Source organism: Kockovaella imperatae, assembly GCF_002102565.1.
Source record: "Kockovaella imperatae strain NRRL Y-17943 chromosome Unknown BD324scaffold_21, whole genome shotgun sequence".
Lineage (NCBI taxonomy): Eukaryota > Fungi > Basidiomycota > Tremellomycetes > Tremellales > Cuniculitremaceae > Kockovaella > Kockovaella imperatae.
In genome coordinates this window covers 54,685-73,702 of record NW_019028961.1, presented here as the reverse complement: position 1 = coordinate 73,702, position 19,018 = coordinate 54,685, and the positions used below count along the sequence as shown (strand labels likewise).

At 52.0% G+C, this 19,018-nt stretch overlaps 8 protein-coding genes across 8 annotated transcripts; 5 read left to right on the top strand and 3 right to left on the bottom strand.

Annotated features, from left to right (window-relative positions):
- Positions 1–44: 44 nt before the first annotated feature.
- Positions 45–2,734, bottom strand: BD324DRAFT_639780 (transmembrane amino acid transporter protein-domain-containing protein). Its single transcript, XM_022017282.1, has 12 exons — positions 1,949–2,734; positions 1,820–1,892; positions 1,652–1,770; positions 1,543–1,610; positions 1,225–1,505; positions 1,061–1,164; positions 971–1,005; positions 870–918; positions 704–776; positions 580–649; positions 409–519; positions 45–368 (listed from the first exon to the last, which is right to left on the bottom strand). The coding sequence occupies exons 1-12, from the start codon at positions 2,234–2,236 to the stop codon at positions 155–157; spliced, it is 1,485 nt and encodes a 494-aa protein (XP_021867770.1). The 5' UTR covers positions 2,237–2,734; the 3' UTR covers positions 45–154.
- Positions 2,735–2,931: 197 nt separating this feature from the next.
- Positions 2,932–4,978, top strand: BD324DRAFT_643941 (glycosyl transferase; the record flags this gene model as incomplete). Its single annotated transcript, XM_022017579.1, has 15 exons — positions 2,932–3,008; positions 3,045–3,063; positions 3,100–3,159; positions 3,200–3,215; positions 3,254–3,443; positions 3,489–3,624; positions 3,664–3,713; positions 3,747–3,802; positions 3,852–4,014; positions 4,050–4,093; positions 4,139–4,284; positions 4,323–4,459; positions 4,494–4,591; positions 4,625–4,700; positions 4,735–4,978. The coding sequence occupies 15 exons, from the start codon at positions 2,932–2,934 to the stop codon at positions 4,976–4,978; spliced, it is 1,512 nt and encodes a 503-aa protein (XP_021867769.1).
- A 66-nt stretch (positions 4,979–5,044) lies between these two features.
- BD324DRAFT_280259 (hypothetical protein) lies at positions 5,045–5,888 on the bottom strand. Its single transcript, XM_022012365.1, has 3 exons — positions 5,500–5,888; positions 5,357–5,448; positions 5,045–5,300 (listed from the first exon to the last, which is right to left on the bottom strand). The coding sequence occupies exons 1-3, from the start codon at positions 5,823–5,825 to the stop codon at positions 5,089–5,091; spliced, it is 630 nt and encodes a 209-aa protein (XP_021867768.1). The 5' UTR covers positions 5,826–5,888; the 3' UTR covers positions 5,045–5,088.
- Positions 5,889–7,030: 1,142 nt separating this feature from the next.
- On the top strand, positions 7,031–8,271 carry BD324DRAFT_639753 (BRCT domain-containing protein). Its single transcript, XM_022017281.1, has 7 exons — positions 7,031–7,411; positions 7,459–7,514; positions 7,555–7,678; positions 7,719–7,828; positions 7,870–8,000; positions 8,040–8,107; positions 8,150–8,271. The coding sequence occupies exons 1-7, from the start codon at positions 7,103–7,105 to the stop codon at positions 8,204–8,206; spliced, it is 855 nt and encodes a 284-aa protein (XP_021867767.1). The 5' UTR covers positions 7,031–7,102; the 3' UTR covers positions 8,207–8,271.
- Position 8,272: 1 nt separating this feature from the next.
- BD324DRAFT_639749 (transcription elongation factor Elf1 like-domain-containing protein) lies at positions 8,273–9,126 on the bottom strand. The gene is made up of 6 exons (XM_022017280.1): positions 9,051–9,126; positions 8,947–9,001; positions 8,826–8,896; positions 8,746–8,776; positions 8,645–8,695; positions 8,273–8,600 (listed from the first exon to the last, which is right to left on the bottom strand). The coding sequence occupies exons 1-6, from the start codon at positions 9,106–9,108 to the stop codon at positions 8,306–8,308; spliced, it is 561 nt and encodes a 186-aa protein (XP_021867766.1). The 5' UTR covers positions 9,109–9,126; the 3' UTR covers positions 8,273–8,305.
- Positions 9,127–9,263: 137 nt separating this feature from the next.
- On the top strand, positions 9,264–10,969 carry BD324DRAFT_643939 (putative endopeptidase; the record flags this gene model as incomplete). The annotated part of the gene is made up of 10 exons (XM_022017578.1): positions 9,264–9,296; positions 9,349–9,477; positions 9,529–9,676; positions 9,724–9,962; positions 10,005–10,068; positions 10,115–10,215; positions 10,258–10,449; positions 10,495–10,663; positions 10,711–10,779; positions 10,827–10,969. The coding sequence occupies 10 exons, from the start codon at positions 9,264–9,266 to the stop codon at positions 10,967–10,969; spliced, it is 1,287 nt and encodes a 428-aa protein (XP_021867765.1).
- Positions 10,970–11,691: 722 nt separating this feature from the next.
- Positions 11,692–16,715, top strand: BD324DRAFT_606179 (hypothetical protein). The gene is made up of 10 exons (XM_022014007.1): positions 11,692–12,279; positions 12,349–12,598; positions 12,639–12,693; positions 12,731–12,947; positions 12,988–13,337; positions 13,375–13,460; positions 13,498–13,571; positions 13,620–13,866; positions 13,906–15,704; positions 15,741–16,715. Exons 1-10 carry the CDS (start codon positions 12,035–12,037, stop codon positions 16,612–16,614), a joined length of 4,197 nt encoding a protein of 1,398 aa, XP_021867764.1. The 5' UTR covers positions 11,692–12,034; the 3' UTR covers positions 16,615–16,715.
- Position 16,716: 1 nt separating this feature from the next.
- Positions 16,717–18,872, top strand: BD324DRAFT_639740 (hypothetical protein). The gene is made up of 7 exons (XM_022017279.1): positions 16,717–17,186; positions 17,236–17,321; positions 17,366–17,622; positions 17,672–17,883; positions 17,928–18,070; positions 18,118–18,261; positions 18,302–18,872. The coding sequence occupies exons 1-7, from the start codon at positions 16,727–16,729 to the stop codon at positions 18,803–18,805; spliced, it is 1,806 nt and encodes a 601-aa protein (XP_021867763.1). The 5' UTR covers positions 16,717–16,726; the 3' UTR covers positions 18,806–18,872.
- Positions 18,873–19,018: the final 146 nt, after the last annotated feature.

Here is a 19,018-nt window from a genome sequence, read left to right as displayed (position 1 = left end):
ATGAGATTCAAGAAGCTATCTCGAGCCTACAGAATTCCAAATTGCCCGTTCCACGATATTCATACGCATGCTGCCAATGTCTCGTTCAGAAATACATTTGGTCTGCCTTACTATACTTCGTTTCAGCTCATAAAGTACTCTCCGCTCAGTGCCCCTAGTTTCCGCTATTATTGGCACATGAGAATGGTGATGTCTTGTTACCCGCGCCGACATCGGCCTTGATCTGCATGACAGCGGCGTATGTTCCGGCACCCATGATGAACCACCCAATGAGATTGAAGATAATGTTCATGGCCATGAGAAGGTACCAGTTACGAGTTCGTTGATTGCGCACATTGTCGTAGATCCACATAAAGGTTTCTGTTTGGCTTGAGGATGTTAACAGCTGGTCAAAAAGGCAACACTTACATGCAAAGGAAAGTTCCGAGGATGGCACCGATAATCGACAGAAGATCGCTAAAGACCGGGATCGCTTCGGCGATAACGAAAGCTATGACACAGTTGGCAGCGACGGTCCCACTGAGGTACAGGCAGTCAGCGTGATGGTCTGATAGTGTTGACAGCTGTCGGGTGACTCACTACCAGACAATGTTATGGGTCTTTGTGTTACTGGACAAGTGGCGCGTACCTCCCAAAGCTCGGACAAACACTAGAACATCTTTACTTCAGCTCCAGGACAATACACAGAGCTCGGAAGACTTGCAAAACTTGCTCCCAAGGTGGCTATTGAGAAGACTGCCGACCAAAAGTCCTGGTATGGCGATTCCGTAGCATACCTGAGGGCAAAGTAATCAGAAACTGGGCATACTTTGACAAGATGGGTCGGAGAAAGAGATTCTCCGTGTCGAGGTCCTGGCGACGAAACCTACCTTCTTGAGCAAAGGTCCAGCAGATCCTAGGGCGGGCGACGCGATGTATCTGTGACGGTGTGATCAGCTTACTGTCTCCACATGGCGTCAGGGTGGCTCACTTTCCCGTGTAGTGATACGTGACTCCTCCAATGACCTGGAGGGGAAGGGCATTCAGCATCCCCTTCGATTCAACTGAGCTGGAGGCTCACGCAATATACGACTGTCACGAATGTCTGACATAGAATGACCGACTTTGAGTAATCGGTAGGCTTTGTCAATTTCATCTCGGACACGATCGGCATGAAATTTGGAGCTGGCGAATTTTTTCCATCAGCACGTCGTTTAATTACGGAAGCGTATGCTTGGAACTCACTACCAGCGTATGCGAACAGCACAGTGTTGACCGCGTTCATGAAGTCGATGAAGGTTGGGTGGCCTACAGTCTGGACATCCTTGAAGAATGGGCCGTTTTGAGGTGCAGCTGATGGTCTATCCTGCACTCCGACGGAGATGGCAAGCGTGATGACCGCGGACAGGATCGAGACCAGTCCCACCCAGCCAAGCCACGAGATCTTGCTAAGGGTTTGGATGGAAGCGACGAGGAACACGACGATAGCAGCGACAGCGACAAAGACAACGGTACATGTGCCGTGACTGGGGTATTAGCACTGGTCCTGAAGGACACACCCACGAGGAAACAGCGTTCAAGGCGATGGAGAAACTGAGAAATCCACTTGCCGCGATGGCCGTCAACATGAGCTGGGTGGGATCAGTATTTGGCGAATAAAGGAGTCGCGTACCCAATAACTGAATCCCCAGATCTCTCGTCCTACTCGGCCGAAGAAGATTTCTCCGACATCTCCCAAGGAGTAGACATGAGGGTGATTCAATTTGAAGGTGCCGATTACATAGTCGGTCCCTAGATGGCGAGTTAGAAGATGAAAGAAAATTCGCTCGAAAAGGCTCACAAGTAATGATCACAGCCATGGCGATGATAACAATCATGCCAGGTACGAATCCCAAGGTATCGAGAACTGCTGGCTATAGCGGAGACATCAGCGCCACCTCATTCCTCAAACACCTGGTCGCGTGCTCACCAGACCGAGTACCCCGAGACCGATCTGGGTCTTCGTCTCCAAAACAGCTGCTCTGATCCATCCCAATGATCGATAATTTGGCCCACCTTCACCGACATCACCCCATACGGCGTCTGCATTGCCTTTGTTTTGACCAGATGCCTCGAATTCCGACCCTTGCTCGGTGGCCGGAGTGACGGTCTGGGTACCGTAAGTCTTCTCGCCTTTGACCTCTGCGCTCGGTTGCTGTCGACCGCTGACGGCCGTTGCGGTGTCCGAGTCGGAAGAGTGTTTCCTTGACCACTTCATGGTGTATGGGTGCGTGCGAGAGCTAAGGTGGAATGCGAAGAGCAGTAGTGCAGGAGTGGAATCAAGATATTAAGATACGATATGGGATGATGATGACGATGATCTGCTTCTTAAAAAAGAAAACCTCTTTGAAAACTATGAAGCGCCCCCTCGGTCTCTCCACAGTCTCCACAAAGTAGGATAGTGCTTATCTCACCGCTCGCCCGTAATGTTAGCTACTTCCTCAGCTCGCCCGTTCCCTATTATGCTCTTTTGCCTGTCGTTTTTTTCTCACCGTCTTCACTTGAGGTTAGCTTGGGAGCGGAGATTAGAATTGACCGGGCGATAGTAGCCACTGAGGTCATCAGCCCAAGGAAGCGACGGCTAAATACAGAAGATCCGCCCATATGAGTGATAGGCATCTTTGTAGGTTAAAGTCATTTGATTAGATGAGCCATGCCGATGCTTGAGTTCCGAACTGAGATCCCACAAATGATGCCCAATGTCAACCTTGTGCATGTGCCAGAGTTGACTTGCTTGGCGGACAAGGCATCAAGATCGACTTCACCCAATTGTTGTACACGTCATTTGAACCTTATCAATTCTGCTGATTCTCCCACGGTCACTGTGTCGATAGCGGCGGTCTCCGCCATCTCCAGGCCAATTAAGCTAGATCCCCTCAGCATGCTAACAGCTTCTACTCGGTAGACACGACCATGCTGGGCCTGTCCAAGGGTCAGCGAGATCTTTTTGTGGCCTCTACAGTGCTGAAAGTGCTATTTTATCCTGCTTAGTGGGTACGGACCGCATCGTGAGCTGACCCCGTCAGCCGCAGTACAGACTTTGAGGTGATCTACTGATGTTCAATCCTCGCTCACAAACAGGTACACCGTAATTGGTTAGCTATAACGCATCAGCTCCCGCTCAAGCAATGGTACTACGATGTAGGTGAAATTATAGCAAACAGCACTGACGACTGTCTAGACTACGTCGGAATGGAGTAAGGAAGCTGCAGTCGTCACTGATCTAAGACCGCAGCTCTCGATTACCCACCATTCTTCGCTTGTTTCTCGTACCTCTTGACTCTGCCTGCTCGACTGCTCCCGAGATCAGCCCAAGATCATCTACTACAGCTATCGCCCACGCCTGTTGACTCATGGCTCATCACGGGATATATGAGGACCACAGTGCTGGTTTCAGAGCTGGTCCTCCTTTTAGGATTACAGAGGTAAGTGTGACGAGAGGGGACCTGGCTCATGACTAGGCTGTGTAGAGGCTCCGAAGCTCAAAGTATCATCTCATTTGGTCTCCTTCTTCATCCTGGATTCTTGATTCTCGACTCGATACACTTCCAGTATAACGGATTCCTGTTCGGCATTCTCGTCTGGAGTCTGGTAGGCGCAAAGGAGGTGAGTCAAGACTTGCCTGCGACCGCTAAGACCTCGCAGGGCAGGCCGATAATGTGCGCTGGCTTCTTTGCCGCGCTTCTCAACTTCAAGTGGGTGCCACAAGTGATATCGCTTATCATCAGGCACATCTACATGTACCTCGCACCCGCATGGTTCATCTACCTCTTCAGGGCATACTGTCTACCGTCATCAGGCAGGTTCCCCCTGGTGACTCAGCTGACCTGCAGGCTACATCCTGCATCTCCGACCCCTCGCTCAAATTGGCTTTGTCACCGTCCTCGTCTCTGCCATGTCTCTGGGTCCCTTTCTGGCACTAGGACAGGGTCCGCAGCTGCTTTCTAGGCTGTTTCCTTTCACTCGGGGTCTCAACCACGCTTACTGGGCTCCAAAGTGAGTTACGAGGTGCTGCATTTGCTGATCATCAGTGCCTGGGCTGACATTACTCTTGTCGACCGCGTCCTCTACCAGGGTCAGCTATGACGCAGCTGGAATTGAATCACACTGAATGTTGCAGCGTCTCGCCGATTCGGGCTTGACATGTCTGTCTCCGCTGCAGGAATCAAATCGTCCTCGCGTGGCCTCGTCGGAGATACCAATTTTGCCGTACTCCCGGACATCAAGCCGTTCCACTGCTTTGTTATCACCTTGGTGATTCAATGTGTGAGTCTGCTCTCGAGGCATAGACTGAGCGCCCCTAGATCTCACTCATCTCGCTATGGCTGAAACCTACCTATCGGTCGTTCCTTCAAAGCATCACCGCATGTGGATTCGCGAGCTTCATGTTCGGATGGCACGTTCATGAGAAAGCCGTCATGTTACTACTTGTGCCTCTGAGGTGGGCCAATGCTTATGAAATTACTCATCGACAGTCTTATGTCAACGGATGACTGGAATCACTATCAGGCGTTCAAAGTGGCTAGTGTGTCTGGTTTGGTATCTTTATTCCCACTATTATTCCACGCCGCAGGTGAGTGTGTTCCGACGTCTTAGCTGACATCAGAAACACCCATCAAGATGGGCTACACTTTCATATGGCTCGTCATCGTCTTGTCCAGTCTCAGGCAATCTGTGTCAAAGTCAGTTAAAGTGGATGATGGAGCTGACTCGCAGGACTCCTCCATCCATCTCGTCATACCTCGCAGACAACATCCAGTCCCTCTATCTTTACACCGCGCTGCCCCTGCTCCTATTCACCTCAATCATCCACCCGTACCTCACCTTGACTGGGGCAGTGATTCATGCCGAATTTCTCCCCCTGATGACCACGAGCATATGGTGCAGCACCGGCATGTGGATCGCTTGGGGCAGGGTCCTCGTGGGTCTCTTTACTGGTCATTCCAAAAGGACAATATGATCATCACTCGTGAGAATGCATTATTCGCTCCATGATATGAAGCTTTTGTCTAAGATCTAATGTCCTAGTGCTACAACGATGAAGGCCCAAAAAAACAATACTCTAATATTCTAGCTCCTCCTGGAGGTCGTACCGTACGAGTTGCAACAGATCGCGTCCGCGGCGGCGGGCACGTATGGTGCCCAGTCGGAGCATTGACCGATGAGGTCAAGGTACATGGTGGTTGTGATGCCTTCCGGCTGCGGCAAGAAGTTGCCCGAGGAGACTTTGTAGCCCTTAAGGTAGGACGGACCACCCTCAATGATGACGGCACCGGCGCAATCTGTCGAAAGGTGATCAGCACAAGTGGCAGCGTCATGAGAGTGTTAGTAGACTTACTCGAGTTGTCATTGCACAAAGCGATAGAGTCTGCCTCTGTTCTGGTTTTGGTGTAATGTGGGTTTCCCGCGAGATCGTCGTTGTAAAGGTCCCTGAGAACTGGTAAGCGATTGACATGCATGATTATGGGGAAATCGTCTCACCATCCGACGTATCTTGCGTACCCGTTGACCCCAGCTACATTGCAAGTAGGATAGGTCTTTGTGGCCCCGTTGGAAACTTTTGGCTGAGGTGCCAGACGCTTCGTCTTTGACATGGCTAGACCTGAAGCGAGATCCTCTTCCTTCATTCGGTTGAGTTTGGCTCGCTGGAATTTGATGATCTGACGTGTGATGATCTGCTCCGCGGTAGCCTGGCGCAGGGTGAAGGCCTCGGTAGAGGATGTGGCCATGGGCATGGCCAGGGTGTGTGCCACGAATGACGTCTGGATAAGGATGACAATGGTAGCGACAAAGGTTGAGAAGCGCATGGTGCAGGGAGAATAGGGATTGACTGTGTCTTGTCAAGTTTTGATGATGATTAGAGATTGAGGTTGAGGGGATTGTTGGATGCATACACAAAGTAGGTGGTTCTTATACATGACTGAACGACTACGAGGCCACACACGGACCTGAGTGACAGATCTACCACAGGTTTCTCCGCCACGGGTGGAGAGTCTTCTGTGTCAGATGTCATCCTGATGTGCGCCTTCGGACTCGGTGATCAGGGCACGTTGCCGTCTCTGCTCACTCGCGCTAGTTGGCCGACCCACTAGTTGGGTGACGTTTTGGCGGGGGTACAAAGTCCATGGAAAAAAAGATCAACCGGATCATGTAATGTCTCGCAAGATTACTGCTACCCTGTCCATGTGTGATACCCCGTTGCTCTGGCCTCCTGCCGACCCGTACCTATCGGCAGTGGATCTTCAGGGCGGATGTGAGTCATCCGCAGTGGAAGACGAGAGGATGTCTGCCCATCAGACAGAGACATTGAAACCAGGGCAGCGAGGGATCAGGCACGCCGGTACCAGACTTTGGAGGACTGGAAAAGCAGATCAAGGCCTTCAGGTCTTGGACCGGCATGCAAGAGCAGAGTCATGGTGCAAGAAAAGTACAATGTCTCGGAAGTGTCATGATTCACTCGATGCGGCAACAAGTGAGGACCTTTCTCGGCAGATTCGGTACAAAAATGGACAATTGAAGCACGATGACGAGGTGCCGAGGGGGGAGAGGGGGAGGGGGGGGGGAGGGGGGGTAGCGGAGTTGCTACTCTGCCCCGAGACTTTGTCCGTGTCTCAATTTCTCAGTGAACAATTTACATCTCCATGACATGTCTTAGATCCCAACGAGAGGTGATAGAGCATTTGTGAGACTCTAGAAAAGAAAATATATTATCGGGGGTTTTGACGCATTTGGTAATTGGGTAGGAGCAGATTCTTACTATATCTTCATTACACAATTGAAGTCACCGACGTCGAGGACGATCAACACCAAGCTTGAAACCTGTGTCTCACGGACCTTGATGGATGTCTCGGAATATGGATATATACATGTATTGTATCGGCCAGTAGACTACCATCCTCACGGCCGGGCATACGGATTCCAGCTGCCACAGATAGGAGGTGCCACATAGGCGGTGACCTCCGCCATCCGCCCAACCGGCCGGCCGGTCCAGTCAACTGTGTCAGGAATCAACGGTATCGTGATGCATCGCGTCGCGTTGTCTGCGCGCTTCCTGATGCGATGAGACGGCGGATACTTGTACATCATGCCAACGCCACTGTCTCCATCGTCTTCTCAAGAGATCATATCCATCTCACCTCCACCCGAAGCGTCCAGCTCTAGATCACAGAAGCGAAAGTTTGTTGATCCGCTTGCAACAACCTTGCCTCGACCCGAAACGTTCATACCTCGAGGAGAGCTCAAAGATGATATTGCAAGGCATATTGAGGAGCAGGAGAAGAGGATAGATATACAAAATGGGAAGCGACGGGTGAAGAGGGAGGCGAGCGGTTCCAAACGAGTCAAGGTTGAAGATGGCGTTGAGATGTCTAGGACTCAAGTGACCAATAGGATGGTGATTGAGGGTTCTGGCACGTGAGATGGTGTGCTGAGACGGCGTAGATGGCAACTCTTGGGAAGGATGATAATCCAATTACCAACTCAGACCTGTACTCAAGGTGAGCTGTCGGCCTGCAGCGCATCTCACCTTGTGTCTAGGACAGACCATTTTGTCTCCGCGTCAACGGGTCATCAACAATCTAATCGAGGAGGAGGCAGCTCCGGCGCAGCGACATATTGGGCAGTCCGGACTGCCAAGATGGAAGATCAAGCCAGAGAGAAGGTGGGTATGATTCGCTGAGCTTGAGACTGACTTGGTTCAGAAAAGCGACCTATTCAAAGGCTGTGTGTTTTATCTGAACGGATCAACAGGTCCAAAGGTGTCAAATCTTCAAGCCCAACATATGATCACGGCGAATGGAGGTCGCTTCTTGTGAGCTGAGGCTTCTCACTGGGTGAAGCTCACCGTCACAGGGCCATGTGCAACGCGTCGTGTACTCATATCATTGCATCGGGCGGATTGTCCGGGTCAAAAACCCAAAAGTGGATCGACGGGCAAGCGGGACGAGGCGCCTCCAAGCGTACCAAAGTGGTCCGTGTGGACTGTGAGTCAATTCCAAACCACTCGCCACTGATCCCGTCAGGGTTGCTTGACTGCGTCGAGAGAGGACGAAGGATAAATGAAGCAGATTATGGGGTCATCAAGGATTCAGTGAGTCGGAAAATCTCTGCAGTTGAGCTCATTGCTATCTAGAGCCAGAAGAGCCTCCTTGGAGTATTCAGTAAATCATCATCGTCACCGTCAAGGTAGTAACTTTGTTGTATGTGATCGTATCCCATCTGTACACCAATTGGCATTATGCACTTTCCATGTTTCCATGAAGGACTATGACTCAAATACAACAAGGGGCTAATCGCTGTCATCTTCGCTATCTAAATCCGCTCGCCGTCGCTTGTCTCCTCGCTCATCATCCACATCGTCCACATCATCCTCATCATCATCATCGTAATCGGCTGGAGCTCGACGAGCAGGAGCAGCGTTGTTTTTTGAGACAGGTCGATCATCCACATCATCCTCCTCGTCCTCGTCTCCTTCAGCGTCCTCATCCTCGTCTTCAGCGTCTTTGTTCGCAGCCAGACGCCGTCGAGATTCAAAGTCCATACTGACTGGACCGACCTCGGTAGGACCAGGCCCGCGAATGGGTCTGAGCGAGTCAGCTGTAGGTTTGACGAGGTGTCAGGAACTCACCTCTGTTTCGGTGGTTGTCTTGCCCTAGCTTCTTCACACGCATCAACCCAGCTGGTCATACATCAGCGTCACCGTCCAGGTGAAAATCGAGCCCAACTCACTCATAATAGACATCCACAGCGGCTGAAAGGTCTTCCATGGATGAGCTGCTGCTGCGTGCAAGTGTTCCTTCCAGGCTCACTATTTATCGGTGTTTGGAAATACTGCCTGCAATTCTTACAATCTAGCTTTCCGAACATTGTCTGTTTGTCCCTATCCGTTGTGAGCCAGAGCGGTCCGATGTCATACCAGACGTAGCTCACAGCTTGACGGAGACGACCTTTTCATGATTACAAAATAGGCATTTGAAGGTCGTAGCTTGGTCATTTGTCAGTGGAGCTCTCTCAGTATTTGCACGTCCTCCTACCCAGCGGTTCTGACTTCTTCTTTGTTGGCTGCTTCGACGCTGCTTTCCGCTTACCCATCGTGCGAGGGTCAGAGGTTGGAAGGTTGCAAATGGTCCACAGAGAAGCCATACCCATATTGAAATACTTCCGCGCCACCCACTCGTCAACCCTCGCGCGCCGTCCTTCGTCAGCTTTGATCTGTCTGTACTTGTACTTCACGTTCATCCTCCATCATGCAGGAGATTGGAATCGACTTGAAGCTGGAGGTGAGTTGAAGTCGGTCTAGTCAGATCGCATGAAAGCTGACAAAGTGACTAGGAGCCCACACTCCAGTCCCAAGTCTCAGAGAAGCAGGCATTACTCAACAGTCTTCCCCAGGGTGACGAGGACTTATACAGTACATGGAGGCGTTTAGAAGCCCACCAGGACTTCTTGACACTCCAAGAGGTCAGCTATGCTCTTTCTATCTGCGAGGATCGAGCTGACAGAACATCTCAGCAATACATCCGAAATGAAACTCAGAACCTCCGGAGCGAGCTATTGCGAGCACAAGAGGAAGTCAAGCGAATCCAATCGGTGCCCTTGGTCATTGGACAGTTCCTCGAAGCTGTAGATGACAAGCGTGGGATCGTAGGAAGCACCACGGGTGAGCATAATCCAAACGAAATCCTGCGCCTAGCTTACATCGTCAAGGCTCAAACTATGTCGTTCGGATCCTCTCGACGCTCGATCGCGAGCTTCTCAAGCCATCCTCATCCATCGCGTTACAACGTCACTCCAACGCGCTCGTCGATATTCTCCCTCCTGAGGCTGATTCTTCCATCTCGATGCTTGGGGCGGACCAGAAACCCGACGTCAAGTACAGCGATGTTGGCGGACTTGATACGCAGAAACAGGAGATCAGAGAGGCGGTTGAATTACCCTTGGAGCAGGTGAGCTCCTTTTGAACTGTCGTATGAGCTCACACTTTACAGATGGATCTGTATAGGAAGATTGGTATTGATCCTCCTCGTGGAGTGCTGCTTTATGGACCGCCGGGTGAGCCCCTTTTTTCACCCTGATGGACTTGGGCTTATTTTCTCAGGAACGGGAAAGACCATGCTCGTCAAAGCTGTCGCCAATGCAACAAAAGCATCCTTCATCCGGGTGGTGGGATCCGAATTCGTGCAGAAATACCTTGGAGAAGTAAGTCCAATCCCGCAAAGAGAATGAGGCTGACCCTCGCAGGGCCCGCGAATGGTTCGAGACGTATTCCGTCTGGCTCGAGAAAACTCTCCCTGTATCATTTTCATCGATGAAGTGGATGCCATTGCTACGAAACGTTTCGATGCTCAAACTGGATCAGATCGAGAAGTTCAACGTATCTTGTTGGAGCTGTTGAACCAGATGGATGGATTCGACCAGCAGACGACCGTCAAGGTGGGCTAAGCCTAGCCTTCGATATTGCATAGCTTACACGCTCAGGTCATCATGGCGACGAACCGTCAAGACACGCTTGACCCGGCGCTTCTGCGACCCGGTCGATTAGATCGAAAGATTGAATTCCCGCTACCGTCTCGTCGAGAGAGACGTTTGATCTTCCAAACGGTCACATCCAAGATGAATCTGGGACCAGATGTGGATCTCGAGGACTGTGAGTAGACTGAGACCGCTCGCGCGTAAATTGACACTTCGTCGCAGACATATCTCGACCCGATCGGATCAGTTCAGCAGAGATCTCCTCAATCTGTCAAGCGGCCGGTCTACAAGGTATGTCCATGCATCGTACATCGACATCGTACTGACAGTCGTCTCAGCCGTCAGAAAGAACCGATACGTCATCCTCCCTGTGGACTTTGAAGAAGCATGGAAGGTAGGTCCGGGGTCGCATCACTTCCGCCACTTCGGCTACCGCCGGCAATATCCCGCAAGCTTGAAATTTGGCTGGAAGAAACGCTGACGCTTTCTTTCCTTCTTCAGACTACAGTCAATAAGGGCGTGGAGACGCACGAGTTCTGTGAGACCTACTGTACTCCAGTTGAGGTGTACCAGCTGACTTCCGAGCAGACCGTTGATGGACTCTGCGAGGAAAGTGTAAGTCCTCCTCGCTGTTTTTCAGAATTTCGCTGATGTCCATCCAGTTCGCATTATGCATTGCGTGCATCACGCATTGAATCTGTTGGTTCTGCCTGCTGTTTGCCTAAGCCGCAACTAGGCAGTTACGAGCTTGTGCAAGCGACTGGCTAGTCTCTGTCGCAGCGCATCCCCTCTATCCCTCACTATCAGGGGCAGGCATCTGCCAGCATAAGCGGACCTACAGCGCGATTCTCACGCATCCTTACAACTAACCTATCCGACCTCCTTCCTACCTCTCGCCATTACGGTGTCTAACACTCTGCGGACGAACTCTACACCGTGTCGTTTTGCGATTTTCATGTCACCAAAAGCATATGCCTAATACTCACCAGCTCGGCTTCCAAATTGTGCCGTGACATGGTCCATTGAATGGCTACATTCGTCTGATATAGAGAGATATGCATTAGAATTTGAAAGCACAGTACACGAGCCGTATGTTGTCACCGTGGCCAACGCTTGCCGCCAGAGATGCGATCGGATCCGTTGCAATGTTGATGAGATGTTCGGTGGCCACTCGGGTCCGCGTCTCGAACGTGCATTTTGGGCAATTTTGAGAATGTAAGGGATCTCATGTCTTCACCTCCCCGACATTCAACTGTAGTATACGCTTAGCCGAGCTTTCACCTTGCAGCGCAGAGTTTGGATTGCCTTAGTTTCAACGCATAGACCGTCAGACATCGTTATCCTACTCCCGGTTAGTTTCAGCCCAGCAGCTGTTCTGACTCGAATCCGATCCATCGGTTATCGCTGTCTAATCCCAGCGGGACCTTTCGATCGATTCCGACTCGGACCTCTCTCTTGCGTAGAGTAGAAGACTGACCGAGGCCACCTTCCTCTGGTCCGTCTACTTCTCACGCTGAGATAGCCGAGCGTCCCCTGCGACTCGCGAATGGGAAACCTTCACGTTCATTTCTATCATGGTAATTTCAAAGCATTCCGGCAAGAGCTGGATGGAACAGGAGGTGGATCGGGGATGGGCGGATCGGGAGCGAACGGCGTAGGAGGGTCGGGCGTAGGATCCGGGAAAGGTGGTGGAGCGGGAAGCATTGGCAAGAGCTGGTCTGGAGGTGGTGGTGTCAATGGTGGGGGCCAAGCTCGAGCTGATCCCAACGAGCGAGATCAATTTGGACGAACGTGAGTCTGGCGTGGAGAACGGGGCATCAGTAATGGTCTGTGTGACTGATTTGAATCGTCCACGTCTAGCGTGCTTCACCTCGCTGCGTCATCCAATACCCAACAAGCCTATACATTCCTCTCGATGTTATTGAAGAATCCACACATCTCGATCAATCTTCAAGATTACGAATCTGGATACACTGCTCTTCACCGAGCTTTGTTCGTTGGCAACCTGCGTGCTGCAAGAGATATTCTCACGAGAGGGGACGTGGACCTGGGCATCAAAGATGCCGAGGGCCTGACTGCTTTTGATCTGTACAACGGGACTGTGGATGGAGTGAGTCACCTTGCACAGTGGATCGTTGCTGACTTTGCAGACCAACCCTGATCAAGTGGACATCGGGACTGATCTTTACGTTTGGGGTGTCAATCGTGCGTTTGGACTTGATTGGATCTCGCTCACGTTCAGGCAACTTCGCCCTCGGCACTGGTGACAGTTCGGATAAGGCTTACCCTGACCGAGTCAAGCTCTTAACTCAGAGTCAAGCCAGTGGCCATCCCGACCCTGCACAGCGATTCGTCAACGTCGGAGTGCGGCACGCTGTGATGGGCAAGCTGCACACCGGAGTCATCACCACGGAGAAACGGGGCAATCTCAGTCTCTGTGGTTTCGGCACAAATGGAAGGTGAGTCGAACTCGGGTCACTCGTTCTGACATGGTTATAGACTCGGCAAAAGTATCCATTCGCAGATATCCCTACAGCCGCTTTCAGATTTTCCTCATACAATCGTCGGACTCGCCCTCGCCCAAGATCACACCCTCGCACTTACGAAGGGGGGATACATACTCTCTTGGGGCCATAACCGCTTTGCCCAATTGGGCTATGTGATCGAATCGTCGGACGAGCTATCCATTGGCAGAGCGAAGGAAGAAGATTTGGTCCAAGTTTCTCCTAAACGAATTGTAGGACCACTCAAGAAAGAGTGGGTCATGGGCGTAGCCGCCGGCAGGATGAGCAGTGCTTGTTGGACCAGTACGGCTGTTTGGACTTGGGGAACCAATGCTGGGCACCTCGGTGAGGCTCAGAGCGATGCGGTTGCCTGACCTCTCAGGATACGACAAAGCCGCCAATCCCGTCCAGATCCTGCCTCGTAGAGTCACGGCCATCTCCCAGCCTGTTCTTGATGTTGCTCTGTCTGTGAGTACTATCGCCCGCTTCGCCACTGATGCTCTAGGATTTCGCCATGATCTGCTTGCTGGACTCGTACGAGGTGGTCTGCTTCCATCACGATGTCAACTTCCGAATCACGTGAGTGACTACCCCCAAGGCAAGGACGATAACACTGACTCGGCGCAGATTCAGCACTCCTCGCATCCTATCTGATGCTTTCCCTTTCCGCCCTCCCCAATCGACCATCAAGCCAATGATCAAAAAGGTCACGAGCTGTGGCACAATGTTTGGGGCTCTGTCATCTATTGGAGATGTCTTCACCTTTTCACTGCCCAACCCAGCGGAGGATGTCTCCAAGGATATCCGCGATCGGCATGTCAACGTCAAGCCTCAACTCATCTGGGCGTTGCGCAAGAGTTTCACCGCTGTCAAGGTGGGCCGCACTCTTTGGTAGACATCTGACGAGATTCAGGATGTCGCACTGGGCTCAGACGGGACTGTCATCATTTGCACCCACTCTGGTCATGTCTTTGTCCGTCAACGGGTCAAGATCGGAGCCGGCCAGCTAAAGTTCAAACGAGTCTCATACTTGCAGCGAGTGATCGGTGTCGCCTGCAACGAGTCGGGAGCTTTCGCAGCCATTCGGGTGGATGCGAAACCCCGTCCTATCACACTTAAGGGACGAACCCTGGAAGAGGACATGGCCCTGTTACAGCCTCATTTCAGACGATTTGAACACCAAATGACGGCTGAGGATTTTGACCGCGAACGCAAAGGGGTCAAAATGGATGACGAAGAGGAGGACGAGTCGAACAACTCTATCACCAAGGATCTGGCGATTGCAACTCGATTATGTACGATTCTCAGGCGCTGGCGAGTGGATGATACCGATTCCTTGTTCTCTTGGAGCGAACCGCTGCTCGGTAGCGATATACAGCTCTCTGTGGGAGATGTGGCGGTTCCTGCACATCGACTGGTGCTTTCCCAAAGAGTTCCAAAACTGCAAAGCCTGCTGGCGGGCAGTGATTCGCTGCCCGGATTCGACTTTGACTCTGATCGATCCATTATTCGCGTCGCTGCATGCCATCCCCTGGTGGTCCTGCTCCTGCTGCAATACATCTATGCAGACGACGTAGCGGCAGTATGGGATGCGCGCGTTGCTAGAGCTCTGCAGGCGTCCTTCAAGGATCTCGACCTACAGATCTCAGACATCAAATCAGACCTCTTGTCGCTTGCCAGTACTTTGGACCTCCAGCCTCTCGTCACAGTGCTTGGCTCAACGGCCAGAGTCGGGATCCCAAGCAAGACATTAGCTAGGGATGTCCAATCGTTCTTCAGTCGGACTTCGTCCTCACCCTCTTCATACTGCGATGTTACCCTTGTCCTGGCTGACAAGGAGGTTCACTGCTCATCTATCATTCTCCGCGCCCGCTGTCCATTCTTCGAGGCCATGTTTGAGGATCGCGATTGGACAGCCACACGATTCGACACGGAAAAAGACAACATTGTCATCGTTATGGATCATCTCAAATGGCGACCGATGAAGCTAGTTTTCAAGTACCTACATCAAGGTCTGGAGGACGACTTGTTTGACTACCTGCATCAGGAGACCCTGGACGAATTCCTAGACTTTGTCTTCGAGGTCTTGGCAGCTGCAACTGAGTTGTTGCTTGACAGGCTGGTCCTCGTGTGCTCAAGAGTCATCACTCGACACTGCAATGTCTACAATGCCGCGGCTCTAGCATGTGAAGCGTCATTTTACCAGGCAGACACGCTCAAGTTCAGCGTGTTCGACTACATCATCGCGAGTATGGAGACCATGCTGGAATCTGGGCTCTTGGATGAGATGCACGAAGACGTCTTGCTGGAATTAAGCGAGGTGATCGCTCAGAAACAAGCGAGGAAGCTATCTGTCTCACGGACAGGCGAGCTCGTCAGTGAGGCTATGAAACGGCAAAAGGAGTGGCTGGCAATGCAGGATATACCCGCTCCTCGTGTACGCATTCCTTGGAAGAAAAGAGTTCGAGCCAGTCCCGTGATCGCTCCTGTCGATATGAGCAAGGTCATCTCTCCGGCTCTCAGTCCTGTCCACGGGCCGATAGAGGGCAACACCGAGGAGATCTTTGTGATGGACGATGAAGTAAACACCCCATCAACAGGAACGAAGACACCAAAAATGTCATCTCGACCTATGACACCTCTTGATCTCTCAGGTGGGTTGTCTAGGACCAGCGGACCGGTCTGGAGATCAAAAGCCGTTGAAGCTGAAAAGTGAGTCATGATGATATCCTTGTGCTGACCTCCTAGGGTCGATTTGCGCAGTATCATGGCGGAGGCTGCTGCTTCCAAAACGCCAGGACCGAGCAAAACACCGTCCAAGCCTTCGGCCAACTCAGTCAACACGACCCCGCTCTCCACGCCATCGCGAGCACTCGGCACCGCGACAAGTCCGCCGTCCGCTGGCGCTTGGCGTAGCATGACTCCGGGATCTTCTTCCACTCCAGCACCGACTCCGCGCATGACGACTCCGAAGACCGGTCCTCAGACTCAATTTGGATTCCCGAGTCTTGGACAGTCTTCCACACCTTCCAGGCCTGCGGCAGCGAGGGCAGAGTCCAGTAGGGTTATAACACCCATCAAGCTCCAAGCTGCGCCACCAGGTGTACAGCGCAAGCCGTCTGGCGGCCCTGCATGGTCAGTTCCAACGACGTTCGCGCCTGCGCCAACAGTTTTGCCTGGGACCTCACCGGATTCTCGATCGTTCTCTCTGCTTGCGATTCAGCAAGAGGAGCAGGACTTTGCAGAGCGCTCTGGACGACCCAAAGCTGTCAAGAGTTTTGCAGAAATCCAAGCCGAGGAAAAAGTCGCAGAAGAAAAGCGAAGGGAGGAGCAAGAATTCATGAAATGGTGGGAAGAGGAGCAGGCCAGATCCACAGCTGCAGACCCGAGTGGCGGCGGCAGTGGTAGAGGCAGAGGAGGTCGAGGAGGTGGTGGCAATAGGGGTAAGGGAGGAGGCAGAGGTGGCGGAAACATTGGGACGTCCCAGGAGCCAGGCAACAATGATGGCGGTAGGACTCGCCGCAAGGTACCCCCTCAACGTGCTCGTGGCGGCGCACGAGGAGGTCGAGGCGGCGGCAGCGGTCCACCTGGAGGGAGGGCAGGGGGTCCTGGGCCCATATGACATCAGGCAGTATCGGTCAAGCATAGAATCTTTTGCCCTGAGTCAGGTTATCCCAGCTCTTGTATTGACTCATCATGTTGTATGAATTTAGTGGACAGATGATATCGATCAGATGGGAGAACGGACTGTTGATCGGTTGTTGCCGATCATGCGCCGAGGTCGGGAATTTTCGATTCGAGATTGTAGGAACGTCAAGTTGGTACATACCTATCCTGTTCTCTTTGAGCCAACTCGCAGCATGTCTCGCCCAAGCATCGCCGGCAGGCTATTCCGATGTGCTCCGTCGACACGAGCTGGACCATCGACCGCTACATTATGCTCACCTCGCCGGAAGCCTTTTGCCGCTTTGCATCGTCATCTGAATACCAATCACAACCCTCTCGAAACATCTTTCTACGCGCCTTCTTACCCTCCTCGTCCTGTACCATCTAATCTTGTACCGAGTGCGGACTCGGCGGAGGCGCAAAATGCCTCGCATGATGAAGAAGGCTCACAGTGCGATCATCGGATCAAGAAAACATGGCGACATCTGGATAGTCTGATGGACAAGGCTGGCGAACTAAGTCTGCGATGTGGGTGGATTAACAAGCCAGCGAGCTTTTACTGAGCTGTCCGATTCAGGTTCTATACTCGATTCTGAGGGAAATTGGACGGCTGAAGAAGGAAGATACAAAAAGACTGAACTTTGTAGGGAATACGACCTCGATGTGAGTTCACCATCGTTTAGCGTCTCCCCTGACCCTCTACACAGCCACGGGATCTCCGTAAACTCGACTCCCTCTCACCAAATCTCGTACCCTTGATTCTATCACGGAAAAAGTGTATCCTCATATCGATGCTGCACATTCGGGCACTGGTGAAACCCGATAGAGTCATCGTTTTCGATACCGCTGGAACAGTTGAAAGCGAAGTTCAAAAACGGTTCAAATGGCATCTTGAGCGTAACATCAAGGCGGGACTGAGAGCCCAAGATGAAGGGGAGGAAGTAGGACTAGTGTACGAGCATCGGTAAGCATCAGCAATTCCGACACGATGACTTTTGACTGATACATCCCAGTGCCTTGGAGTCTATCCTCCTAGCAACCGCAAACGCCCTCGAGGAGGAGATGGTCTTCACTCGGCAGCTGGTTCAGCAACTCCTGGCCGATCTCGAAGGCGATATCAATCGGGACAACCTGAAGAGACTACTACACTACTCTCGACGTATGGTCGGCTTTCAGAGCCGAGCCCGATATGTCAAACGGGCTGTGGACGAAGTCCTCGAGTCTGGTGAGCTCGACGATGCAGCTTGACAATCAGCTAATGTCTTGCAGACGAGGACTTATCGGCCATGTACTTGACATCTCGGGCTCGAGGTCAACCTCGTGCTCTGCATGATCATGAACAGCTGGAACTGCTCTTCGAGAGTTTCGTTAAGCAGGTCGAAGAAATCGTCAGTGAAGTGGATACGACTGTCGTGCGTAGCAGCTTCACCGAGTCTCATCATTGTGCTCATTTCTCTAGGCGAATATGCAATCTACCCAAGAGATCGCCGAGTTGATGCTCGACTCTGGTCGGAACGCGCTGTTGGCACTAGACGTCAAGCTGTCCATTGCGACTCTCGGCATAGGAACCGGCGCTCTAGTGGCTGGTATTTTCGGAATGAACGTGAGTTCAAGGTTCTGCTCGTCCGTGCTCACAGTTCCAGCTGCATTCCCAATTGGAGAATCACCCCTCCGCCTTTTACATCATCTCGGGCGGGGCGGGCTTCGTTGCATTCATGATCATGAGCGTTGGTATGCGAAAGCTGAGGAAGATTCGACGCATAGCGTTATCAGACACGCCTCAGTCGGCTCTCGATCGCTTGATGAGCGCTCAAGCGTATGATCAGGCTCTGGCGTCACTGGCACATGGCCCGCCTTCGCTTCCTACGCCTGCACCTAAAATTAGCATGACCAACCTCCCATTATGGACGCGACTGTTCAAGCGACGGATTTGGGCAGCTAGAGAGGAGCTCAAAGGTCCAGAACCGGTATGGATCAACAAAAAGGCCGATATGGCTAGGGCTCGAGATGCCTGGAGGGCGCATGAATTGGCAATGAAGGAGGCGCAGAGGATGGCGAGACGCAACAAGGATCATGACTGGCAGCATGGAGGTGATGATCCTTGGAAGTGGCCCCACAAAGATAAGAGGTTCGCAAAGCACTATTGAGCACATCTGTAGCGATAGATCTGTAAATGTTGTCACATGGATGATCATGAATGTAATAATAGTGGAGGTTGCCGATGATCAATCTCGATCATATACCAAGTCCGAATCCGATGGACCGAATTGATTGTTTTCAACAACGATGACCATGGATGATAATGGTAAGGCTGGTTCAGAGCGCTCGTCCTTCACCGGAAGCGAAATGGTATCGACAGC

Excerpts from the sequence above, each read along its gene's own strand:
- BD324DRAFT_639749 (XM_022017280.1), bottom strand. The coding sequence starts at position 9,108 with ATGGGTAAGCGGAAAGCAGCGTCGAAGCAGCCAACAAAGAAGAAGTCA. Across the intron at positions 8,897-8,946 it reads AAGGTCGTCTCCGTCAAGCT|GGACAAACAGACAATGTTCG; the intron begins GTGAGCTACGTC and ends CACAACGGATAG. Across the intron at positions 8,696-8,745 it reads GCTGTGGATGTCTATTATGA|CTGGGTTGATGCGTGTGAAG; the intron begins GTGAGTTGGGCT and ends ATGTATGACCAG.
- BD324DRAFT_639740 (XM_022017279.1), top strand. The coding sequence starts at position 16,727 with ATGGGAGAACGGACTGTTGATCGGTTGTTGCCGATCATGCGCCGAGGT. Across the intron at positions 17,322-17,365 it reads GTAGGGAATACGACCTCGAT|CCACGGGATCTCCGTAAACT; the intron begins GTGAGTTCACCA and ends CCCTCTACACAG. Across the intron at positions 17,623-17,671 it reads GGACTAGTGTACGAGCATCG|TGCCTTGGAGTCTATCCTCC; the intron begins GTAAGCATCAGC and ends GATACATCCCAG.
- BD324DRAFT_280259 (XM_022012365.1), bottom strand. The coding sequence starts at position 5,825 with ATGCGCTTCTCAACCTTTGTCGCTACCATTGTCATCCTTATCCAGACG. Across the intron at positions 5,449-5,499 it reads TACGCAAGATACGTCGGATG|GGACCTTTACAACGACGATC; the intron begins GTGAGACGATTT and ends ACCAGTTCTCAG. Across the intron at positions 5,301-5,356 it reads TTTGTGCAATGACAACTCGA|ATTGCGCCGGTGCCGTCATC; the intron begins GTAAGTCTACTA and ends ACCTTTCGACAG.
- BD324DRAFT_639753 (XM_022017281.1), top strand. The coding sequence starts at position 7,103 with ATGCCAACGCCACTGTCTCCATCGTCTTCTCAAGAGATCATATCCATC. Across the intron at positions 7,515-7,554 it reads AACTCAGACCTGTACTCAAG|GACAGACCATTTTGTCTCCG; the intron begins GTGAGCTGTCGG and ends CCTTGTGTCTAG. Across the intron at positions 8,001-8,039 it reads CAAAGTGGTCCGTGTGGACT|GGTTGCTTGACTGCGTCGAG; the intron begins GTGAGTCAATTC and ends TGATCCCGTCAG.
- BD324DRAFT_639780 (XM_022017282.1), bottom strand. The coding sequence starts at position 2,236 with ATGAAGTGGTCAAGGAAACACTCTTCCGACTCGGACACCGCAACGGCC. Across the intron at positions 1,165-1,224 it reads GCTGTTCGCATACGCTGGTA|CTCCAAATTTCATGCCGATC; the intron begins GTGAGTTCCAAG and ends AAAATTCGCCAG. Across the intron at positions 919-970 it reads ACGTATCACTACACGGGAAA|ATACATCGCGTCGCCCGCCC; the intron begins GTGAGCCACCCT and ends ACACCGTCACAG.
- BD324DRAFT_606179 (XM_022014007.1), top strand. The coding sequence starts at position 12,035 with ATGGGAAACCTTCACGTTCATTTCTATCATGGTAATTTCAAAGCATTC. Across the intron at positions 12,948-12,987 it reads GGTTTCGGCACAAATGGAAG|ACTCGGCAAAAGTATCCATT; the intron begins GTGAGTCGAACT and ends ACATGGTTATAG. Across the intron at positions 13,867-13,905 it reads AGAGTTTCACCGCTGTCAAG|GATGTCGCACTGGGCTCAGA; the intron begins GTGGGCCGCACT and ends GACGAGATTCAG.